This window comes from Sapajus apella, unplaced genomic scaffold (genome assembly GCF_009761245.1).
Source record: "Sapajus apella isolate SASKATOON/1434 unplaced genomic scaffold, GSC_monkey_1.0 scaffold5, whole genome shotgun sequence".
In the NCBI taxonomy this organism is placed as follows: Eukaryota; Metazoa; Chordata; class Mammalia; order Primates; family Cebidae; genus Sapajus; species Sapajus apella.
The window spans coordinates 38,454,015-38,475,772 of record NW_022436945.1 but is presented as its reverse complement, the minus strand read 5'-3'; the positions used below and the strand labels follow the sequence as shown (position 1 = coordinate 38,475,772).

Below are 21,758 nucleotides of genomic sequence, written 5' to 3'. Positions count from 1 at the left end.
CCTTTACTTAGGAATACAGCAGGCAGAGCACCCAGCTGTGGTCATGGGAGGTGCAAGAATTTATCTTATGAGCCTGTCCTTCTCCCCACATTCATTTTATTACTAATGGTCATAGGATTATAGGCTTAATAGATCTTTGTTAAAGGACTGAGTAATTCACCTGTGGCTAACGTAATTGAGTTACACTGTCTTGTGTACTTCACTATATTATTTTTCTACTATTACCTTTCAAAATTTTTTATGTACAGGTATTTGCCCCATAAATTCATATATTTAAATCCTTCAATTGATATGTAACATTTTCTCTTTTAATTTTGCCATACTCTATTTTATCTCTTTCTTCCTTTATATCTGCTCTCTATGACACAAAAATCACCAAGGAATGCAACTGGACATGACATTAAACTCCACAAAAACCAGAGCCTTGTTCCCCACTATATCCCTACAAGTGTATATTATGGGTAGCACAAAGGAGGTATTCAATAAGAATACGAATGAATACATGAACAAACAGTCAAACAGAAAAACTGATACTGTATGTCATGAAGAAACAAAAAGAACAGGATAGACACTTATTCTGAAATAAAAGGCCTTGGAACAAGACTACACAGTGTATTGGATGGACAGATTCTTTGCATATAAAGTTGAGGACACACCTAGATTGCTGTGAGGAGTAAGTGAAATAACGTAAGTGAAAACTGCACAAAAATGGTAATGCACTACTCAGAGAGAGTGTCTTGAACATGACAACGAGCTGTGAGTAAAATAAAGCTAGCAATTAAAACTACAACATGGAATTGCAGCAATCCCAGGGTCTTCCTCAGAGCAGGGTGCAGTAAGCATTTCTGAATGAATTTGTGGCCCTGCTTTGGGCCTCAGGGATTGATATGGTTTGGTTCTGTCCTCATCCAAATCTCATCTCAAATTGTAATCCCCATATGCCAAGGGAGGGACCTGCTGGGAGGTGACTGGATTGTGGGGCAGTTTCCCCAATGCTGTTCTCATGATAGTGAGTGAGTTCTCACAAGATCTGATGGTTTAAAAGTGCTCGGCAGATCCCCTCTTGCGCTCTCTCTCCTGCCGCCTTGTGCAGAAGGCACTTGCTTCTCCTTTAACTTCTGCCATGATTGTAAGTTTCCTGAGGCCTCCCCAACCATGCGGAACTATGAAGTCAATTAAAAAAATCTTTTTTCTTATAAATTACCCAGTGTCAAGTAGTTCTTTATAGCAGTGTGAAAATGGACTAATATAGATGGGTAAAGAAGATCATGGAACTTGGGACTGTGGAAGGAAAACATTTTATTGCAAATAACTGATAGTTACAAAAACACTTTTTAAATTTTATTGTTAGATGTTAGCCAAAAATCTAGAAACTAACATTTACCCAGATTGCAAAATAAGGGCTTTTCATTTTTCAAAGTCTCTAAGGGTAAGGTACATCCCCAGATAAAATGAGTATAGGTCAGTCTCCTTTGGCTTTGTGGATTCTTTCCAAAAATTTTGAGACTATTTAGCTTTCCCAGTGTAGTCTCAAAAAATTTTGAGACTATTTAGCTTTCCCACATCAGAGTATACCCAGGCAGGGTAGAAAGCAAATAAACTAAGCTACCTGTGCCTTTTTCCAAATCAGTATATGTGCTTGGCTCCTGAAAAAAAATTCTGATATATAGGCATTCTCACTACTTAGTGAGATATTAGTGAAGACCTTTTAACATATAACACACAGTAACTGTTGCATGTTTTTAATATACACTTGAATTTTCCAGAAATGTGACTGCTGTGTAAATCAGGGCAAGACTATAAGATATTTTTTGTTCAAAACCTTAACAAGAGTTGTCCACCATTTCAGAAAGTCACATCCAATGACAACACTGTGGTTTTCTGTTGCCAGTACACAGATCTTCATTTATAGCTGGTGGCTCTACATACAGGTTTAGGCATCTAATGGCTTAATTTTATCTTCTAGGGTCGTTATACCCAAGCATTTTTATTGAAATAAATTTTATTTTATTAAAAGTTGCTTTCTTTTTTCTGCTTTATATTATAGTTAGGGTACTATGTTCATTGCTTAAAATTATATGTGCACATAGATTATTACATTTTGATTTTCATTTCATATTCAGAATAAAATATTTGTTATGAGAGGCAACATTGAGTCTGTAGGGTTAAGACAGCCACTAATTTTACCCAACCTCCTCACCCTACAATTAAACTGAGGCTCAGAGAAGTGAAGTAACTTGTTCAAGGCCAGCTGATGATCAAGTCAGCACTAGCAGTTACCTAGGCAGATAGTGCTCCTTCCAGCACACTGCATTGCTTCAAAGTGATAACTGTGTAAATATGCAAAGAGGGCAAAAAATTCACCTCATACTTCAAAACGAGTTGGTGACCATTAGACTCAAGGGGCAGGCACTGAGAGGTCCCCCAAACCTCCAGCACAGGAATAAGATGCTTTAGAGAAACTGTTCGCTTTGTTTTCACCTGAAAAGCATCAGGCGCTGGTTCTGGCACTGAGCTTATACAAAGCTCAGCTGAGGCCAATTCAGTGTCTCTCTCAAAGGTATATGGAGAAAGCAGATGTTTGTAAGGCTTGTGTTTAAAGCTGGCTTGAAGGTGAAAAAAAGGCGGAAATAATATTACTTATCACAAGAAAGCAACATTCTATTTTTATCTTGAATGTAAACTTCCAAAAGTATTTGACAGGGAAGAAGTCAAGGGATATATACTCAATTTAAAATCAGTAAATGGTGCCCCTGGTTTTAGGCCTTGAGTTTAAGTAGTTTTGGTCAGATGGAATTCAACAGGAGGCCTGAATTTGCAAATAACTAGGTAGAACAGGTGAAGAGCATATCCCAAGAAACTTTGATATATAACACATGCATTAAAACAGTTTGAAATATTCCCAGGAGATACGCATGAGGTAATTAACATTTCTCTCAGAGCTGGCTTGTAGTCAAATCACTGCTCTACATTTATGGAACAAAGAAATTCTCTCTTGGACATTCATTACTCAAATGAACCAAACAGTGCACTCTCAAAATCAGCCAACTAATGTCTCAAAAGCAAGCCAACTAATAATACTTTTTAAATGATCTTCTATACTTAGCCTTAAGCCACTGCTACTAACATAAGTTCCCCAACCTGAGATTAGGGCTGTCTTCCAAACCTTAAAGGAAAATTCAAACACCTAATATTGGTTTCAAACTAAAGCTGATACCAACAATTACAATATTTACGATCCATCTGCAAACTAAAATGATTCATTTTTTCTTTTAGCCTCCGCATGGTAAATGCTTCCAGTTACTTCACCTAGTTCCCATAAAAGAGCCTAGTGTTTTGAGATGGAAATCCTGAGCCTCTGTAATGGACTTTGCTTCAAATGAATATGATCCTAAACACCTATACAATCGTTTTTATGAAATTAATGGAATTTGTATCTATAAAATAAAATGCAATGTATCTAAAGTTACAAATGCGCTAAGCCAAAACATTTAACTCTCTGTGTGGAGTGATACACAGAATTGCCTTTTGATATTATCTTAAGTGAGGTCTGAGGCACACACAGCAGGCAGATGGAGGCACCGGAGAGGCAGCTGTTTCCACGCCCGGGAGCAAAGGAGCAGGTCTGGTGGTTTTAAAATCCTAGGGAGAAAAATAAACAGTTCATCATTATGGTCACTTTCTTTGATTTTCTTTTGGAAGTGCCTAAATGAAAGAGGTAGTTAATCTAGGTTTATGGCAATGAGGCCTCTTGGTTGGAAGCTCCTCCTACGTGACCCATGGGACCTGCCAGGGTACCATCAGCCAGAGGCCCAGACATTAAAGGTGTGAGGAGGAAGAAAAAGATGCTCCCTAGGAAGCAAAACATTCATTTTGCTGCACAGTGCTAAGGACTAGAAGGAGTATTAAAAAGCAGAAAACTCGATCCATCTGAACTGATCCCACTTACTTGGCAATCCACATCTTATTGGAGAAGGACTCCGACTTCGAGACATCTGAAAAGTATAAAAGAATAACGTGAATTACACAGTAGATGAAGCTCAAAAGATGAATCCTTTTGACATACTTTTTTTTCCTAAAACCAACCAAATAGTTGCTGAGGCACTTTAGCCCTATGATATTCTCCCCTTAAGGCTGACTATTGTGATTCTTTTTAGGCTTCTGAAGTATGTGGGCACTCAATTTGATTTAAATTATATTATTAGTTAAAAGCTGGGTTCAGTGGCCTAAGAGCAGCCATACTGAATTCAGTGCTTTCCAGAAAGTAAAAATATTTATTAAAATTCACAAATTAAAGGTAAAATGGTGATATAATCTCTGGAAGCCTCTTTACAAAAATAAGTCAGAAACTCTGATCTATTAAGAAAAGTCACCAGGCAGCCAGAAAATCATCATCTTTCAAATCTCATCTTTACTTTCACTAAGCAGAAGGTACTGCACTGGAACCCCAAGTCTGTGACGTAGCCGGTCAGGAGTGACTGGCTAACATCATTGCTCTGAGCTTTCAAACACTCTAGGTAAACAGATGCTGATAAAAATGGAATCCATTCTGCATGAATCAAAACCACACATAAGCAAAAAGTAACCCGACTAACCAAAAATATTTGTATATTATTTGGCAGATATGCCCCATTTTGTTGTGGCAAGAGGATGATGGAAACAGAAAGTTGGCTGCAGTTTTACCTTTGAGAATATATTGTATTCTCATCTGATGTTTAAATTAATGTGCTCTTTCTGAGCACAACGTGAGAAAGAAAGAGAAGATATAGGGGACTCTCACAGAGGACATGGCCCATGGATAAGCCTTTTGATGAGAGTCCAGAGTTACCATTCGCCATGGCTGTTGCACAATAAGTGTCTAACAGTATTTTCTTCTGACATGCCATTTCCTCTTAGAATGGGGAATTGTGGTTCTCCCAGTATCATGCTCCCAAAATTTCCTTTTTATTTACCAATCTACTAACTGCACTATCGCTTTGCTTTTACCTAGTATAAATACTTATTCGTGAAAAAAGATAATGAAGCTACATGAAAATCTCCAAAAGCAAAAGGATTGTGTCAGATGCATGACTTTTCCATTTCTCCATTATTTTTTTTTAGGCCATTTTCTTCACTTGAATGTTCCTTCCCAATTTCCTAGCCCATTGAAATTCCATGCATTCTAAAACACCAAATTAAATACTACCTCCCCCATGAACACCTCCCTCATGACCAAATCTGGGAGGAATCTCTATCTCGTCTGATGACTCTAGCCCTTTCTGCTTCTTTTATTGACTATCATGTTGCATCACATTATGAATGTATTGATTTGTAGACTGTATCACATTCCATTAATTTGTTTAAATTATAATAATCTTTCTCTTTCATGTATTTTTTCAACTTTTAAGTTAAGGTGTACATGTGCAGGTTTGTTATATAGGTAAATCATTGTCATGGGGGATTTTTGGACAGATTTTCATCACCCAGGTATTAAACCTAGTACATTAATTATTTTTCTCAATCCTCTCCCTTTTCCCACCATCCACTGTCTGGAGAGCCCCGGTGTCTATTGTTCCCTCTTTGTGTCCATCTGTTCGAATCATTTAGCTCCCACTTATGAGTAAGAATGGTATTTGGTTTTCTGTTCCTGTGTTAGTTTGCTAAGGATAATGACCTCCAGCTCCATCCATGTTCCTGCAAAGGATATGATCTCGTGATCTTCCTGAATTAAGACCTATTCAGGGAAGAGACCATGTTTTTGTCATTTCTGTGTTCCTTCTAAATCTAGCATCCCTCAGATCCAGGAGGAATGTTTGATAAGGAGCATGCAGGAGTCACAATAGATGCTCATCAAAGTCAGTAAGGAAGCTGGGTCTCATCCACTGCAGGGGTTTTTGGTTTTGTTTTTGTTTTGCTGAGGAGGTTTTATAACTTTGGGGCTATAGCTGCATGCTAGAGACAATTTCAGAAAAGTGTAGTGTTGCCAGATGTGATTCTCCTTCTCCACCACTCTCTCTAAAACAGGGTTGAACAACTATTTAAATGATTATCATTTGGAGGAACAGCACATTGTTAGCCTATTTGGTGTCCACACATCTTAGTCTAGTCAAAAGGTACTCACTAAATATTTGTGGAATTAATGAATAGTGGTGAATCATAATAAATGGTTTTTTTTAATCATTTTGGGGGGTTTTGTTTCATTTTGTTTAAGACAGGGTCTCACTCTTTCACCCAGGCTAGAGTGCAGTGGTGCAATCACAGCCCACTGCAGCCTTGACCTCCCTGGGCTCAAGTGATCCTCCCAGCTCAACCTCCTAAAGTAGCTGCAATTATAGGCACACGCCACTATGCCTGGCTAATTTTGGGGGGTGGGGATTTTTTGTTATGCCCAGCTAATTCTGGGGAGAATTTTTGTTTTGTTTTGTAGAGACGATGTTACCCATGTTGCCCTGAAGCTCCTGGGGTCAAGCCATCCTCCCATCTTAGCCTCTGAAAGTACTAGAATTACAGGTGTGAGCCACACTGCCCAGCCCATAATAATGTTTTCAGGGATGTTTTCTTCATAGTTTTAATAGATGTGCTGTTATTTTTTTCTTTAACTGAAGTATTAGCAATCTTTCCAAAAACTAATATACACAAAAAGCCTATTCTTTTTTCTAATTTGAAGTTGAGGACAAATTAACACCTGCAATGCCCTTTAGAAGGTATTGAAGTCCAGACCATTTGAGCAATTTCTCCAAACTCATACACGAATGTCTAGAGGAACCAGGCACCTGTGCCCAGATCAGTTCACTAAGGTATCCCATTCACTCTTCAGTCAACTATCTGATCTCCAATGGCTCATTTCATCCAAAGATAAAAATGTAACTATGAAATACATAAAATCTACTATCCCTTGAACTAAGAAAGAAAGATAAAACTACCTCTACTTCTTTCTAGAATAATAAATTCTATAGCCCACAGTAGTACAAAAGTCAGTTTGGAGCCAGCATAACTGCAACAGGTCCTCTTTCCACCTGCAGACTTACAATCACCTCTTTTGTACTGCTGAGGAAAAAAGTGTCAACCATAGATGGATTTTGTATAAAAATGATTAGATAGATATTTACCGTGCTTAAGCCAATATGGCTACGGGGGCAAACAGGACTTAAACTCCTGCTTCGACATCGAGTTAGAGGTCGCACCGAATTCCACTTAAAAAAAGAAAGAGAGAGAAAGAGAGAGAGACATAGTCAGGAGTTTGTGAAAGTTGCCATAGCTTAAGACAACATGCATATCCCATAGAATGAGGATTCTACTGATGTGATTATACTTGCCCATTACTGATCATCCGCACAATTATACTCATTTTACTTCCTATAGCTGCCCAACATTTGGCAATAACTTCAAGGTACTTTCTAAATAGAATCCCATTACAATGAACCTTGGGATATTCTGGTGTTTGGTGCCAGTAGAATTTTTTTACGAGTAACCTATTAGAAATTACATAGGAGTTTGAAAGTGTTGGAGAATGTAAGCTGCATGTGGGTAGAGATTTGTATCCGTTTTATTTATTGCTAAATTTCTAGCACATAAATGCAGTGTTTGGGTCATATAATAACTATCGAATAAATAAATATCATTGGATGAATGAATGAAACACCACTACTGCCTATCTGCTTTCTAACTAAATGAGTAAGCAAGAAGAAATCTATATTCACTAAAATGAGATTTTACTGGTAAAATGCTTAAAATTTTCCTTAATTCAACCCCTTTCTTTTCCAAGTTCTTTCTTTTAGGGAGAACTTCCTTATTTCATTTTAGGGCTGAAGCTTGGACAAATGTTTGTGATAGCTGATGGGAGAGAAGAAGGAAGTCAAAAGGCAATTGCTATTTGATGTAAAACATAAGAATAGTGGGTATTTCTTCTCCCTCCCTTCCAAACTGCACTGCAGAGAAGATCTTAACAGAGAGTGACTGCCATAGGAGCAAGAAGTATGCTTTATTGTAGAACATGTGTAGCTGTCAGATCTATAAAACCCAATTTCTATTTCTAAGGGCTCAACCTTCTTTTGTTTAAAGACAGGATCTCAGGCTGGGTATGGTGGCTTATGCCTGTAATCTCAGCACTTTGGGAGGCCAAGGTGGGCAGATCACGAGGTCAGGAGTTTGAGACCAGCCTGGCCAACATGATGAAATTAAATTAAATTATGATTTGATTTGATTAATTATAATTAAAATAATTATAATTATTATAATAATTAATAATAAAGAAATAAATTAATATTTTAATTAATTAAAACAATTAATATTAATATAATTTAATTAATATTATATTATTATATTAATAATATAATTATATATATTAATTAATATATAATTAATATATGCTAATATATATAATATATATTTTATATATATTATATATAATATATAATGATATATATTAAATATAAGTTTATGTATTATTTATATAAACTTATATTTAAGTTTATATAAATATAAAACTTAGCCTGGTGTGGTGGCAGGCACCTGTAATACCAGCTGCTCGGGAAGCTGAGGCAGGAGAATCACTTGAACCCATGAGCCGGAGGTTGCAGTGAGCCAAGATCACACCACTGCACTCTACCCCAGGTGACAAAGCAAGACTGCGTCTCAGAAAAAAAAAAAGAAAAAGGACAGGATCTCGCTCTGTCACCCAGACTGGAGTGCAGTGGCACAACATGGCTCATACAGCCTCTATCTGTCCAGCTCAAGTGATCCTCCCTCCTCAGTCTCCCGAGTAGCTGGTACTACAGGTATGCACCACCATGCCTAGCTAATTTATTTTTTTGTAGAGATGAGGTCTCACTATGTTGCCTAGGTTCGTCTCAAAATCCTCAAACGATCCTCCTGCCATGGTTTCACAAAGTGCTAGGATTGCAGGTGTGAGCCATCATGCCCAGCCAATGGCTCAACATTTATGGAACAAAATATTTTAAGATAGTATTCACCGTAATGGGATTTTTACGCTAAAAAATATCCTTTTCTTAAGTTCTCTTAAAATAAAATATTCCCCTTCACCACCGTATGTATAAGAGGTACCATAAAGCACTTCCCCTATTCTCCAGTTCAAAAAGAACAGGAACAGAGATCAGCCAGCTGTTGGCATCACCCTGGACTACGGGGCTTCGCTTAGCTCTTTCTAGTAAAACTACATAACATAAACTATGCAGAATATCCACACACTACCAATTCCATCACCCAATCCCCACTACAACATGTACATTCCCACATACTCACATACGGTACATAAGACTCCATTTTAAAGGCTGCTCAAGTATTTAACATTCTATAGATTGAAAACATTGTATAACCAATGGATATAGGAAGTAACTTTCCCAAACTGATAGGCTCCTCTCTCCCACCTCCGCTGCCCTCTGTGTCTCCATCCCTCCCATCCGTACACATCATACCAAGGAGAGAAAAATGGCACATTCACAGTTTCCCAAAATACAGAACTGTCAGTAAAAATTTGGCAAATCATTTCCTGAAAGTTAATCAATTTTAAGTGCTTAGAATTATAGAACTCCTCCTATAAGTTCAAAGGGCTTTGGTTTTAAAATATCATAATAATTGTAAGATGGAGGAGGTAAATATGACTGATTCCATCTTCTTTTTTGTTTGTTTTTTTGTTTGTTTGATTTTGGTTGAGATGGGGTTTCTCCATGTTGGTCAGGCTGGTCTTGAACTCCTGACCTCATGTAATCCGCCCACCTCGGCATCCCAAAGAGCTGAGATTACAGGCATGAGCCACCATGCCGGGCTCCATCTTCTAAATAAAGCAAGAAGCAAAGAAATCACTGCCAGGAAATTACACAGAATTATAGAAGAATCAAAGAAAAGAATCGGTTCTTTTTGAGATCATCTCTATCCTCTCCTTTGTATGAAATCTTATCAACTCTTTATGAATTCTTTTATAGAATCTCTGGGTTTATAAATGTTCTCGAACTTGTGAATCAAACACTTGGGATGAATTGTCACTATGCAAGGCCACCGTACAAAAGCCCCTCTCTTGGTGACAGCTTCTCCCTTCATAATGACACAGTCATTCTCCATGAGAGCAGGCCACACGTGATAGAGAACTAAGGGAGCAGTGAAATCCGAGTCGTAGCTGCGGCGGTATCTGTTTTAAATACACAAAACAAAAAAGAGAAGTTAAGCAATTATGGAGCATAACTAGGGGGAAACATCAGTGTGAATTTTCATCTTGTATTATACTCAGATCTAGATAAATATAGATCCTAATTCTGTTATTAAAGAATGGTTGTGGCCTCTTAGAATAGGAGCTAATGATAACTGGGACCCAGCCTGGATACAGTAAGACCAAGTCATGTCAAACTAATTATATTCCTTCTCTTCTCAGGATTACAGAGTTGCAATTCAGGGAAATGCTGAAGACGTAGACTAGATATCTGAAATCCCACTGGGCTCCCCAAAGAATTTCTCGTGCTTTGTGGACAAATAAAAGAAATATAGGAGGATGATTAACTTAAGTAGGTGGATTGGAAACTAAGAAGATGCTGAGGGCTCTCTCTCAATCCTGTGATAAATTATCATGTTTATGGATGACTCATATGAGATATAGAAAACATGCTCAAAGAGGCAGGTGGTTAGCCAAAAAACAAAAGTTGACATTGAAAACAGCTCAACAGACTGGAACAATAAGCTGAGTTTAATAAGATAAAATGAAATGTGAATACATTTAAGGTCCTATAATTGAGTCTAAAAAGTATTTGCACAAATAGAGGAGATATACGGTTTAGTCACAGTACAAGTAGAAATATAGCAGGTTTCAGTTGTATTCAAAATGAACGAACACTGTCACAAGAAAAAGACAAAGACAGAGAGAGAGAGGGAGGGAGGGAGGGGGAGAAAGAGGGACAGAAGGAAGGGAGGGAGGGAGGAAGGGAGGAAGGAAGGAAGGAAGGAAGGAAGGAAGGAGAAAACTGCAAATTAGCTGAATTAATGGAGAATAAGAATAAAAAGGGTGTTAGTCACTCTAGGCTGGTCAGTTTACTTTCTTTAAAAGGGGTACTCAGAAGAGCACAGTGCACAGATCCCAAAAAAATGAATCTATTTGTCAAGAAATCCCAAACCTACTTTATATGAAGAAAACCTGAAGCCATGAGGCCAGAAGGAGGAGGATTTGAGTACTTGCTTTCAAATGTACAAAAGGCTGCCAGGGTGAAAAAAGGGTTAGCCTTGTTAGGTGAAGTTCTAGAAGTAGAACCAAATCCAATAATTGTTAGAATTAGCTGCACAGATGTCCAGTCACACGGGCCAGAGAATGCCCTAGAAGCTGCACATGCCCTCTGGTTAAAGGCATGTCAGCGAGAGGCCCTATGGAAGTCTTTGATATGTGCAGATTCCATAAACTAAAATGGTGAGTGGTTCTGAGTGGTACTGTCCATCCTCTAAAGGATAAAGGAATAAAGGGAGACAAATGAAGCTCATGTGCTCTGTAAGGGAATCAAAAAGATCCAACTGCAGTGTAATGTCCTAATATCAGCTCTTTCATGAGGTGATGCATGTTGGAGAAACTAGAAACTGGGCAATGGCAAGAAACTATGGCATGCTGTAAGGCAACTGGAAAGTTCATTATTGCTGTGATTTGCATAAGTCAAAGAAAGCGAATGATTCTGAGTGGTAATATCCATCCTCTGTCATCAACAAGCTTGCAGGAATGCTGGGCATAACTCTACAACTTGAGCAAGAACCCAGAGTGAATACTTCCTGGGCACCCGCTTCATGCCAGGCAGCATCCTAAGTGCTTTGTCTGAATTATCTCAACTAACCTTCTACAGCCCTAGGAAGTAGGCATTAGAATTTCTGCCATTGGATAGAGAAGAAACTAAGTAACAGAAAAATTAAGTGGCATGCCTAACATTATACAGCTAATAGGTGGTAGAGCTGAAATTTGAACCTAAGCAGCTAAGGCCAGAACCTATGTTCTTAACCACTAGCTTGGCTTCTTTCCAGATAATCTCCAGCTATATCCTGTGATCTCAAGAAGTCACAATAAAATGTTTTAAATTAATTGAATGTCTTTTAATGTATAAGGGGAATATTCACCCTGTAAAAGTTGGTAGCAATCTGCTGGTCCTAGACAAAAGAGTCAAGAGCACTAAGTTTCAAACATGCGTGTGCATAAGGAACACCTGGGTGCTTGTTAAATTGAGAATTCCTGAGTCCCATCTTAGATCTACTGCATAAAATACCATGAAATGTAATCCAGGAATGTGTATTTTTAACAAGTACCTTGAGTAATTCTGATGCAGGTGATCCACACATCATACTTTGAGAAACCTGGCCTAAGTAATGCAATAAAAACCAATAGAAAGTAATGCACATTTGTATTTATAGAGCACCTTTTAAAAAAGTGCTCTAGACAGGCTCCAGGTCCTCATTAGTTCTCCCCCAAAGACCAACATTCTCAATGGAAGATGATTCCAGGAGTGGTCCTGCCCTTGAGTACAGAGAAGTATATGGTAGGACCTGGAAATCAGGTAGTGTCTGCTGATTTCCCCACCCTAAGTTCTTTTCCCTAAATTGCTCTCAGGAAACAGAGATAAGACAATGAATTCATGATGAATCCCACAGTCTCTGCTCCTGTGTCTCTTACTTGCAATCATTAAAAACTTCTCCATCTGCCCCGTATGCAATATCTAGGGGTGGTTCTAAGGCCTGCATTGCAAAGGCAATGCAACATATCTCCTGGATGAAGTCACTGAGGAGGCAGAAGTCAACAACAGGAGGGAAGGAAATCTTGGGATTGACATTCATGGCTCTGATCACATCCTGAAAAACAAAAGATGGCATCACTTTGTCACCTGTGACAAAAACACTGTGACATCCTAAGACTACTAGGACTGATGGGAGGTGGGGAAAGAGCATGTGAGCCAAAACAAGTTAAAGCAGAAAAACAGTGCATGTGCTAAAAGGAGAAAGACGTTGCCGCCCATTAACAGGAAAGGAGGAAAGAGGACACAGAGTAGAAATGACCCAGTAAAAGCCAAGAGGGTCGTAAAAAAATAAGGAAACAGGCCTTCTGTGGCTTTTATTTATCGTTTCCTTATTTTTCCATTCTGGGCAAGGGTATGATGTGCCAACACAGGATTCTGAGTTGTTTATAAACCATAATAATCACTATAATAGTTTGCTTTTATTGAGTGTTAACTATGTGCCAAGTCTTGTGCTAAGCAAATTGCCTACATTCTCTCATTTAATGCTCTCAGTGACTCTATGGAGTAACAAACATTGTTACTCTCGCTTAAAGATGAGAAAACTAAAGCACAGAGAGATTAACTAAATGTGTAAGATCACACAGCTAGTAAGTGGCAGAGTCAGGAAGCAAATCCATACTTATTTTTCCCAAAATCTTTGCTTTTAAGAACTATGATACTCTGCCTCCTGAAGAGCCTATCTAAAGAAACTCAGACAATTTCTTCCCCATAATATGTTTAAGGAAGAAACAGTCAATAATGGCAGATGCTACCAAGTAAATTGGATGCTGTTCTTCTCTTCTTTTTCATTACATAGAATTAATACTAACTACTGGATGGATTTCTGAGTTATTAGCACTCAACATAAACAGCAGCAGCAACAGCAAACTAGTCCTAATAAAAGACCCAACACTTACATTGACACTGCTTTGGGAATCATATAGATCAAGGTGACAAACGACATAGTCCGAAACAGCATTCTCAAAGTCATTCGACCCTGCGTACGACGGTGTCAACGATTTTCTCACACGGATCTTGAAATGTCTGAATGCCATTTTTGCTACATGGAATGCCTCCTGCACATAAAAATGCGGCAGATTTATTTGGTGGAAACAGGTAGGTGAAGAGATGCGAAGCAAGGAATTAGAAAGAATCCAAGCTTCAACATCATAGCAGTTTCCTGATAACTAAATGCAGTCAGTCAAAAACATTTTTAATCTGGAAGGAAATACATCTCTAATTTTGAAAAGTACATAAACACATATATGATCATCCATGCTCACTAATGTCAAGACAGTTGACCATTGTTCTGGAAATTCTGAGTGCAGGAAGCAGGACAGTACAGAGATTGAAGGAAATCAACCCTCTGCTATGAGCCCATAGCAATATCACATTACTGGTCAAAAATAAGAGAAAATGAGCAGTAGTGTTTATGTTATAAACACATATCAAGACTCAGGCATGTTTCCTGGCATATATTAATTCAACAAATATTTATTAAATGCCTATTGTGTGGCAAGCATTGAGAAAACACACTTATGCGAGGAAGATGTGGCCACACATTTACAGACCTTTAACAAACTCAGTTAGCGGTTCTTAATTATTTAAACCAGGGGACAGCAAACATTTTTCTATAAGGAGCCACACAGCAGATATTGTAGGCATGCTGGGCTACATATAGTTTCTGTCTTTTTTGTTGTTGTTGTTGTTAACAACCCTTTAAAAATCTAAACACATTCTTACATTCTTAGCTCTCAGGCAGTAGTATTTCTCTTAGAAATATGAGTCAGGGGCTGGATGTGGTGGCTCATGCCTGTAATCCCAGCACTTTGGGAGGCCAAGGCAAGTGAATCACGAGATCAGGAGTTCAAGACCAGCTTGATCAACATGGTGAAACTCTATCTCTACTAAAAGTACAAAAATTATCTGGGTGTGGTGGCACACATCTATAATCCCAGCTACTCAGAAGGCTAAGGAAGGAGAATCGCTTGAACCCAGGAGGCAGAGGTTGCCAGGAGTCAAGATGGCAAGATGGCACCACTGCACTCCAGACTGGGCAACAGAGTGAGACTCCACCTCAAAAAAAAAAAAAAGAAAAAAGAAAAAGAAAAGAAAAGAAATATGAGCCAGGTCCAGATACAGTCCATAGGTCATGGTTTGCTAACCCCTGATTTAAATAAATATAGGATAAAGTTCCGTATTTCTCATAATTCTGCTCTCATACCAATGTTTTGTTTTGTTTCTTAATATTCAACAATTCTCATTATGAACTCTCAGGATGTTAGTATGGTACCAACCCATAAAACAAACATATTTGTTTTGGAAATTAAGGATACATATGTGCACTTTTTACATTTGTCATACTCAAATAGCTGATATGTTAGCAGTTTTAATAACTACTCTTAATTAAATAAACAGAAGGGTTAACACAGTCACAACCTTCTGATTTTCTTTTAGAACTGAAGGAAACCAAATGACAGCCATTGGCAATACTATATCCACTGTGTGTGCATATGTCCATATTAGACAAAAGTGCAAATCAACTTTGTATAAACCCATTTGAGTTAGTCCTGCATTTATGGTATTTATGGCTACTTCTTAAAAACCTGGTCAATATAACTAACTAAATAAATAAATATTATAGAACTATTCACATATATATATATATATATATATAGTTATTGACTGTGAAAATGAATCACACCCCCCCCCCTCCAAATAATTGAAAGGGAAGGGAAGAGAAGGGAAGGCAAGGGAAGGCAAGGGAAGGGAAGGGAGGAAGAAAGGGAAGGAAGAGAGAGGGGAAGGAAGAGAGAGAGGAAGGAAACAATGGAGGAAGAAGGGAGAAATGAAGGAAAGAAGGAGGAAGGGATGGAAAGAGAGAGGGAGGGAAGGTGAGAGGGAGAGGGGAAGAGAGGAAGTAAAGAAAGGAGAGAGGGAGGAGGGAGGGAGGAGGGAGAAAAGGAAGGAAGGAAGGAAAGGAGGGAGGGAGGGAGGGGAAAGGAGGAAGGAAGGGGAAAGGAAGAAGAAAGGGAGTGAGGGAGGAAGGAAGAAAGAAGAGAAGGAAGAAGACAGATGGGGAGGCTGGAATCTCCCCCACTTCAGTGACCTCAGGATCCACTAGTCTTTGTAAGTTGTTCCATTCATGTTACCCAAACATGTCTCCTGGCTGCCCCAAGGAGCTGGGAGTCCTGCAGGTGTCACATACCACTGTAGCAATGTAGATGATCCGCTGCACGGTCTCAGCCTTGTCGATGCAGCGCCGCAGCAGGCACTGCGCGTCCAGACGGGCCTGAGAATAGGAGTCGCTGAACCGGGACAAGAGGGCAGCCTTGCGCGCCACACTGGACAGCTTGGAGCGGTTTGGGGATGGGCTCCTGACCTTGACAGCGGTGGAGGGGCTGGCAGATCGGCTGCGGCTGCGAGGGGCAGGGCTGGGAGACCGGCTCCTGGAGCACCTGTTGATGAGCAAGAATCAGCCGGAAAAACCCTTCGATTTGCTTCTTGAGTGGAGCAAAGATCACCTGGTGGCCATTAATCCGACCATCCGGAGGCAAAACCCCTCATCTGAGGAGTTCAGATGTGATAAGACTTCCCTATTATCTAAAGCCAGAATCTGGTATCAGCCTTCTTTACCAAAAATTTATAAGTAAGTAGGATTTCTATACATCTCCAGAATGCATTCATGTTCAAAACCCATTGTACAATCTTTGCTGACATCGAGGCACCAAAATGTCTACAAATGCAATCATTTATCATGGCCTATGTGATAAATGTGGCCCAAATGGAGCTTGAGCTTCCACTTTAAGCTCCATAAAGAGCCCTAAGGAAAATCCACCGCGGTGCTAAGTCCTCTCTTGCTGAAGCCCCCACTGCACTCTGTTGCAGCCTTCTTTCTAATAAAACTTTCCTTTTCAAACCTATTGTTGCTGGTGAATTCTTTTTACCATTTGCAAGCCAACCACTCTGGGCTACCAGGGCTCTGATACCATGCCTGGCATCTTGGTGGCCATACGGGGACTTTACTGGGATTTCCCCTTCCTTTTTCGCCATTTCCCTTGATGGTCTGGTTCTTTACCCTTGGAAACTGACACTCCCTGGTGAGTTCATTCTTTGGTGAGATCCCAAAGCCCTAGAGACGGGATACCTGTCTATCATTGCCCTTAAGGGTGAGGGACTAGCCAGGGCTCTTTTCTGCTTTTGGACTGCCAGTGAACTAGCTTGAATACTCTTTAGTGACTGACGGTTTCCGGCCAAGGACACTCCCCAGTGTTACCCAAAGGCCAAGACAAAAGAGTTGATTTGCTATTGCCCATCAGGGTGGTAAGTCCACTTTCACTTAACGTAGTGTAAACCACACCTTGGAAATGAGCATCGGGGTTCTCAATTCTGCAGACACTCTACCATTGTTGACTCAATTTTGGATTCAACTTTGGTACAGACGTCGCATCCCAAGTTACAGGTGAGTTGCCTTTCACAAATAGGTTTGAGCTGACCACTCAAACAATGGCACAGCCAGACTGGTCATCCAGGCAAGGGCAGGCCCTCTATCCCCCAAACAGAGTGAACCAAAGGGAAAAGGAAGGTCCAGATCCCTCAGGAATTCGGGGACCTTGCAGTCCCTTATCTAAACCCAACATAGGTTCTCTTTATTCTTCAGTTCCATCCAACTCACCCTTGGGTTGCTTTCATGAAAAATCAGTCCATTTTGACCCATAAACTCTCAAAAAGAAGCATATAATTTTCTTTTGTAATCCCTAACAAATCAAATTGGCCTATTAATGGAACTTTGGATCACGATATTATTTTACAAGACGATGCATTTTACCATAACCTCGAAAAGGATTCACAGGTCCCATATATTCAGATCTTTTTGGCTTTATCTCAAAACACAGAATTACATAAAAATTTTCATCTATCCTTCCAAGGAATTTCCTCCTTCCCGATTCTGGTGCCTTAGATGATCCTTTTGCCTATCACACTGTCCTCTGCCTGCTCCTGCTTCACCTACACTCTCTCCATCTGCTCCATCCCCTGATCAACCACCCCCATATCCAAATACTTTATCCCTCTCAGATGCTCGCACAGGAGTCACATATGCCACTAATACAGAGTCCTCGGAAAATCCCAAAATGTTTTTCCTCTCTGCAAGGTGGCTAATGGAGATTTAGGAGCAATCCAAGTTCATGTCCCTTTTCTAATGCCTGATCTTTCACAAATTCAATCCACGTCTGAGTTCATTTAGTTAGAATCCCTCTAAGTTCATTCAAGAATTTCAGGCTTTAACTATTGCCTTTTTCTTTAACCTAGCAAGACATATTTGTGGTATTAACTACTTGCTGCTCCCATGAAAGCAGATCACACATATGGCCAAGTTTGGGCAGATGAAGCTCATGTTCTTAATCCTCACAATGATAAAGCTGGGCCAGAAGCTGTCCCTGACACAGAACCCAATCGGCAATACCAGGACACTGATGCCAGCCCAAACAGAGGCAGGAGCAAACAAGATGACATGATCTCTTGGAAGGAATGAAAAATGCAGTAATAAAATCTTTTAATTTTTTTTAAATTATGAGAAATCACTCAGCAGCCATCTGAGAACCTCATCCTTTTCTAGGCTACACTGGTGCAAGTTTTGACCCCAAAATCCCTAAGGGCGTACCCACTCTGGCAATACATTTTATAAGTCAGTTTTCCCCAGACATCAGACAAAAACTCCAAAAATTAGAGCAAGGCCCACAAATTCCCTTTCTTACTTTATTAAATGTAGCCTTTAAGGTTTTCAATAATCAGGAGGAAATATCAAAAATAAAAAGGGTTCGAAGAGGAAAAATGCCGGCACCACAATAATTGCATGGTGACAGCACTGGCACATTCTTTTTCATTAGCCAATAACCCCAAGGCTCATCCCCATAACACTAACAGAACAGGGGCCTGTATCGCTGCAGAAATCCAGGACACTAGAGTAAAAAATGACCAAAACCTCCAGGCTACAACCTGCCCCAAGACCCTGTCCTCATTGCAAACAAGAGCATCAGTGGAAAAGTGAGTGTCCCTCCCTCCCTCATGATGGAGAGGCACTTCTTTCTCCTAAGCCATCACAGCCACAACCTCACCAACATACCTGACAAGGGGGTACTGCAGAGTGAGGACAAGGCGAAGGACAAGCACCTCTAACTCTATTCCTGGATTATAACCGAGCCTCTGAAAGTCATCCTCTAGTTGACTGATGGGGCCTTGGGTCCTTCCAGGCCCTTGTCTTTTCCATTTCTATGGATGAGCCTTGGGTAAATCTAATTGCAGCTGACCAAATCTTCTCACCACACCTTCCTACCCCAACCATTTCTCTCCATGCTGGTAAAATGGAAACATCTCCACCTTTGTGTAATCTTATTATTTCCCCCACCATCCATACTCATAATATCATTGGAATTTTTTTAATTTGTAATGTCACTTTGGGATGTATAACTGTTATAATGATACTCCTGTGGGTGACATTAACCCATTTGAGGCCTTAGTCTCTTACAACAAAACTCTGAATCTATCTCATCACTACTGATTTTTAAGCCTTTTAAATGAACTAATATAGCAAGGCCTTCAGTATACACCACCTCCTGCACTCCTAATACCATTCATGCATGTTACTATAATGATATAACCAACGTGGTAAATAACCATCACGCCACTTAATATCCTATCCATTGCACATACACTTCCCTGGTTTTAAACACCATCGCCATGTCCCCCACACCCCCCTAACCAGTTGGGACATTAACATGACTTTTCCTCTCATATGGGGCTTCTCAAAAACTGTCAAAGGCCCCTTTCCTTTGTTGTCAACATTGTAATCAAACCAGTAACACTCTATTACCTGCCTGCCCCAACCTGAGCTCTTATAGCTTTGCGGTACTGCTAAAAATTATTTAAACCCTTTTCAACCTTTGGCTTTATTTCACCTTCAAAATTATCTTTATTATGGTGTTTGTACTCCGGGTACAATAGCTCCCACCCAAATCACTGCCTTGAACATAACTTCCAATCTAGAATCCCATTCTAGAAGAAAAAGGGCCCCAGGACTTACTGCGGCCAGAGCTGTGGGAATTATTGCAACTCTTGCCCCTTGGGGAGGTTTTACTTACCGTGAAATCACACTATGGAAACTTTTCACCTCCCTTGAAATACTGGCCTTAGCAAATACTGGTGCAAGTCTATCATTGCTAGAAAAGTCTTAGGCTCACTAGCAGGAATGGTTTTTGAAACAGACAAGCTCTATATTATCTCCTAGCTGAACAAGGAGGCATCTGTGCTGTCATCAGTAAAACCTCTTGGTCTACATTAATGTGTCAGGAAAAGTGGAAACTCATGTCCAGGAAATTTTCAAAGAAGCCAAATGGCTAAACACACTCTCCCAAAGTAACCAAAACCGAGTCAAAACCTTTACTGATTGGTGTCCAAAAATTCCTTGGCTCAATCATAGCTCACTGCAGCTTCAAACTCCTGGGCTAAAGAGCTCCTCCTGCCTCAGCCTCCAGAAGATATAGGACCACAAGTATACCCAGCTAATTTATTTATTTTTTAATGTTTTTTAGAGATTAGTTCAGTCATGATGCCCAGGCTGGTCTAGAACTCCTGGACTCAAGCAATCTTCCCTGCCACAATCTCCTAAGTAGCTGGAATTCCCAGTTTTCACATATATAACTTTTGCCCTATTTTAGGGTGGAGGTGGGGATTGGAAGGTCAGATGAGCAAATACATGTGGAAGTACTGAGTATATTATAAACTACTGTATCAGTAAAAAGTATATTGCTCTCAAGTTCGAAGTAATTTATCAGACTAGCTAGCCCAAAGTAAATGGGTCTCCAAAAAGGGAGGTTTTACAGAAGAAACTATCTGGCAAAAGGTAATGCAAAACTGAGTACAATAGCCAGGGGATTGGGTTGGCGGGGAGATGCATTTATGGTGTTTGCCAATTTCTGTTGTGTAAATACTACCACCATGTCTGACAGGCACAGAATTGGTTCTTGGTAGCCAGTACAAGTTGGCACAAACACAACACTGACAGAATGATTCCCCGAAATTAAAGACTGTGGTGACATTTTGACAATGGGAATGGGGACTCTCATAGCCTGCAGCAGTACACGTTAAGACCTTCAGGGGTGTTGTTAAAAAAAATAAAGGAAATGCAGAGACTCCAGAGAAACATCTACTTTGATCTTACTTAACATTATCTTCATGACCTGTCTTAACATCTGTGCATCAGTAGAAAGGGATTTCAAAAGAACACTTCACCTACACATGCCATCAAAGTCAGATATAAAAAGGAAATGCCCTGCAGTAAAATGGACAGCATCCCTGGAGAGAAAGACAGCATCCCTGCAGTAAAATGGACAGCATCCCTGGAGAGAGAGACAGCATCCCTGCAGTAAAATGGACAGCATCCCTAGGGAGAGGCCTCCCAGGCCTCAGAGAAAATGACCCTCATATTACAGAGTATTCTTTCCACGTGGGTACTACCTCTTGCACCACAGGCCCACACAAATCTGGTTTCAAGCCAAAAAACTTTCCTTAGGGTCGGGCGTGGTGGCTCATGCCTATAATCCCAGCTTTGGGAAGCTAACACAGGGGAATCACCTGTGGTCAAGTGTTCGAGACCAGCCTGGCCAACATGGCAAAACCCCCATCTCTACTAAAAACACAAACAAAATTAGCCGGGCATGGTGGGTGTGTGCCTGTAATCCCAGCTACTCGGGAGGCTGAGGCGGAGAGAATTGCTTGAACCCGGGAGGCGGAGATTGCAGTGAGCGGAGATTGTGCCATTGCACTCCAGCCTGGGCGACAGAGCAGCATTCCGTTTCAAAAAAAAGAATTTTCCTTCCCCATATCTCACAGCCCAAAGTTAATTAGTGTCCCAGTGCTGGCAAGCCAGGAGGTATTTTCTCTCTCTGGAAGAGGCGCAGTTAAGAAAACAATCCCTTGCCAGATTGGTGAGGTTTTAGTTCAGAGTATCATTTTACTTATTCCCCCCCCCGCCCCTTA

At 40.1% G+C, this 21,758-nt stretch overlaps 1 protein-coding gene across 7 annotated transcripts in view; it reads right to left on the bottom strand.

Annotated features, from left to right (window-relative positions):
• Positions 1 to 1,279: 1,279 nt before the first annotated feature.
• Positions 1,280 to 21,758, bottom strand: part of SPATA18 (spermatogenesis associated 18) — a 60,228-nt gene continuing 39,749 nt past the window's right edge. For 2 of the 7 annotated variants that reach the window (XM_032274152.1, XM_032274155.1), the window contains 7 exons: positions 15,931 to 16,180; positions 13,640 to 13,798; positions 12,623 to 12,798; positions 10,000 to 10,123; positions 7,089 to 7,172; positions 3,950 to 3,995; positions 1,280 to 3,642 (listed from right to left, as the gene is read on the bottom strand). In XM_032274152.1, the coding sequence (XP_032130043.1) occupies positions 3,635 to 3,642; positions 3,950 to 3,995; positions 7,089 to 7,172; positions 10,000 to 10,123; positions 12,623 to 12,798; positions 13,640 to 13,798; positions 15,931 to 16,180 (847 nt within the window). In that variant the 3' untranslated portion in view covers positions 1,280 to 3,634. Of the gene's footprint in view, positions 3,643 to 3,949; positions 3,996 to 7,088; positions 7,173 to 9,949; positions 10,124 to 12,622; positions 12,799 to 13,639; positions 13,799 to 15,930; positions 16,181 to 21,758 lie in introns of all 7 variants that reach the window. The other 5 variants (XM_032274157.1, XM_032274156.1, XR_004267518.1 and 2 more) reach the window with 4 other exon arrangements.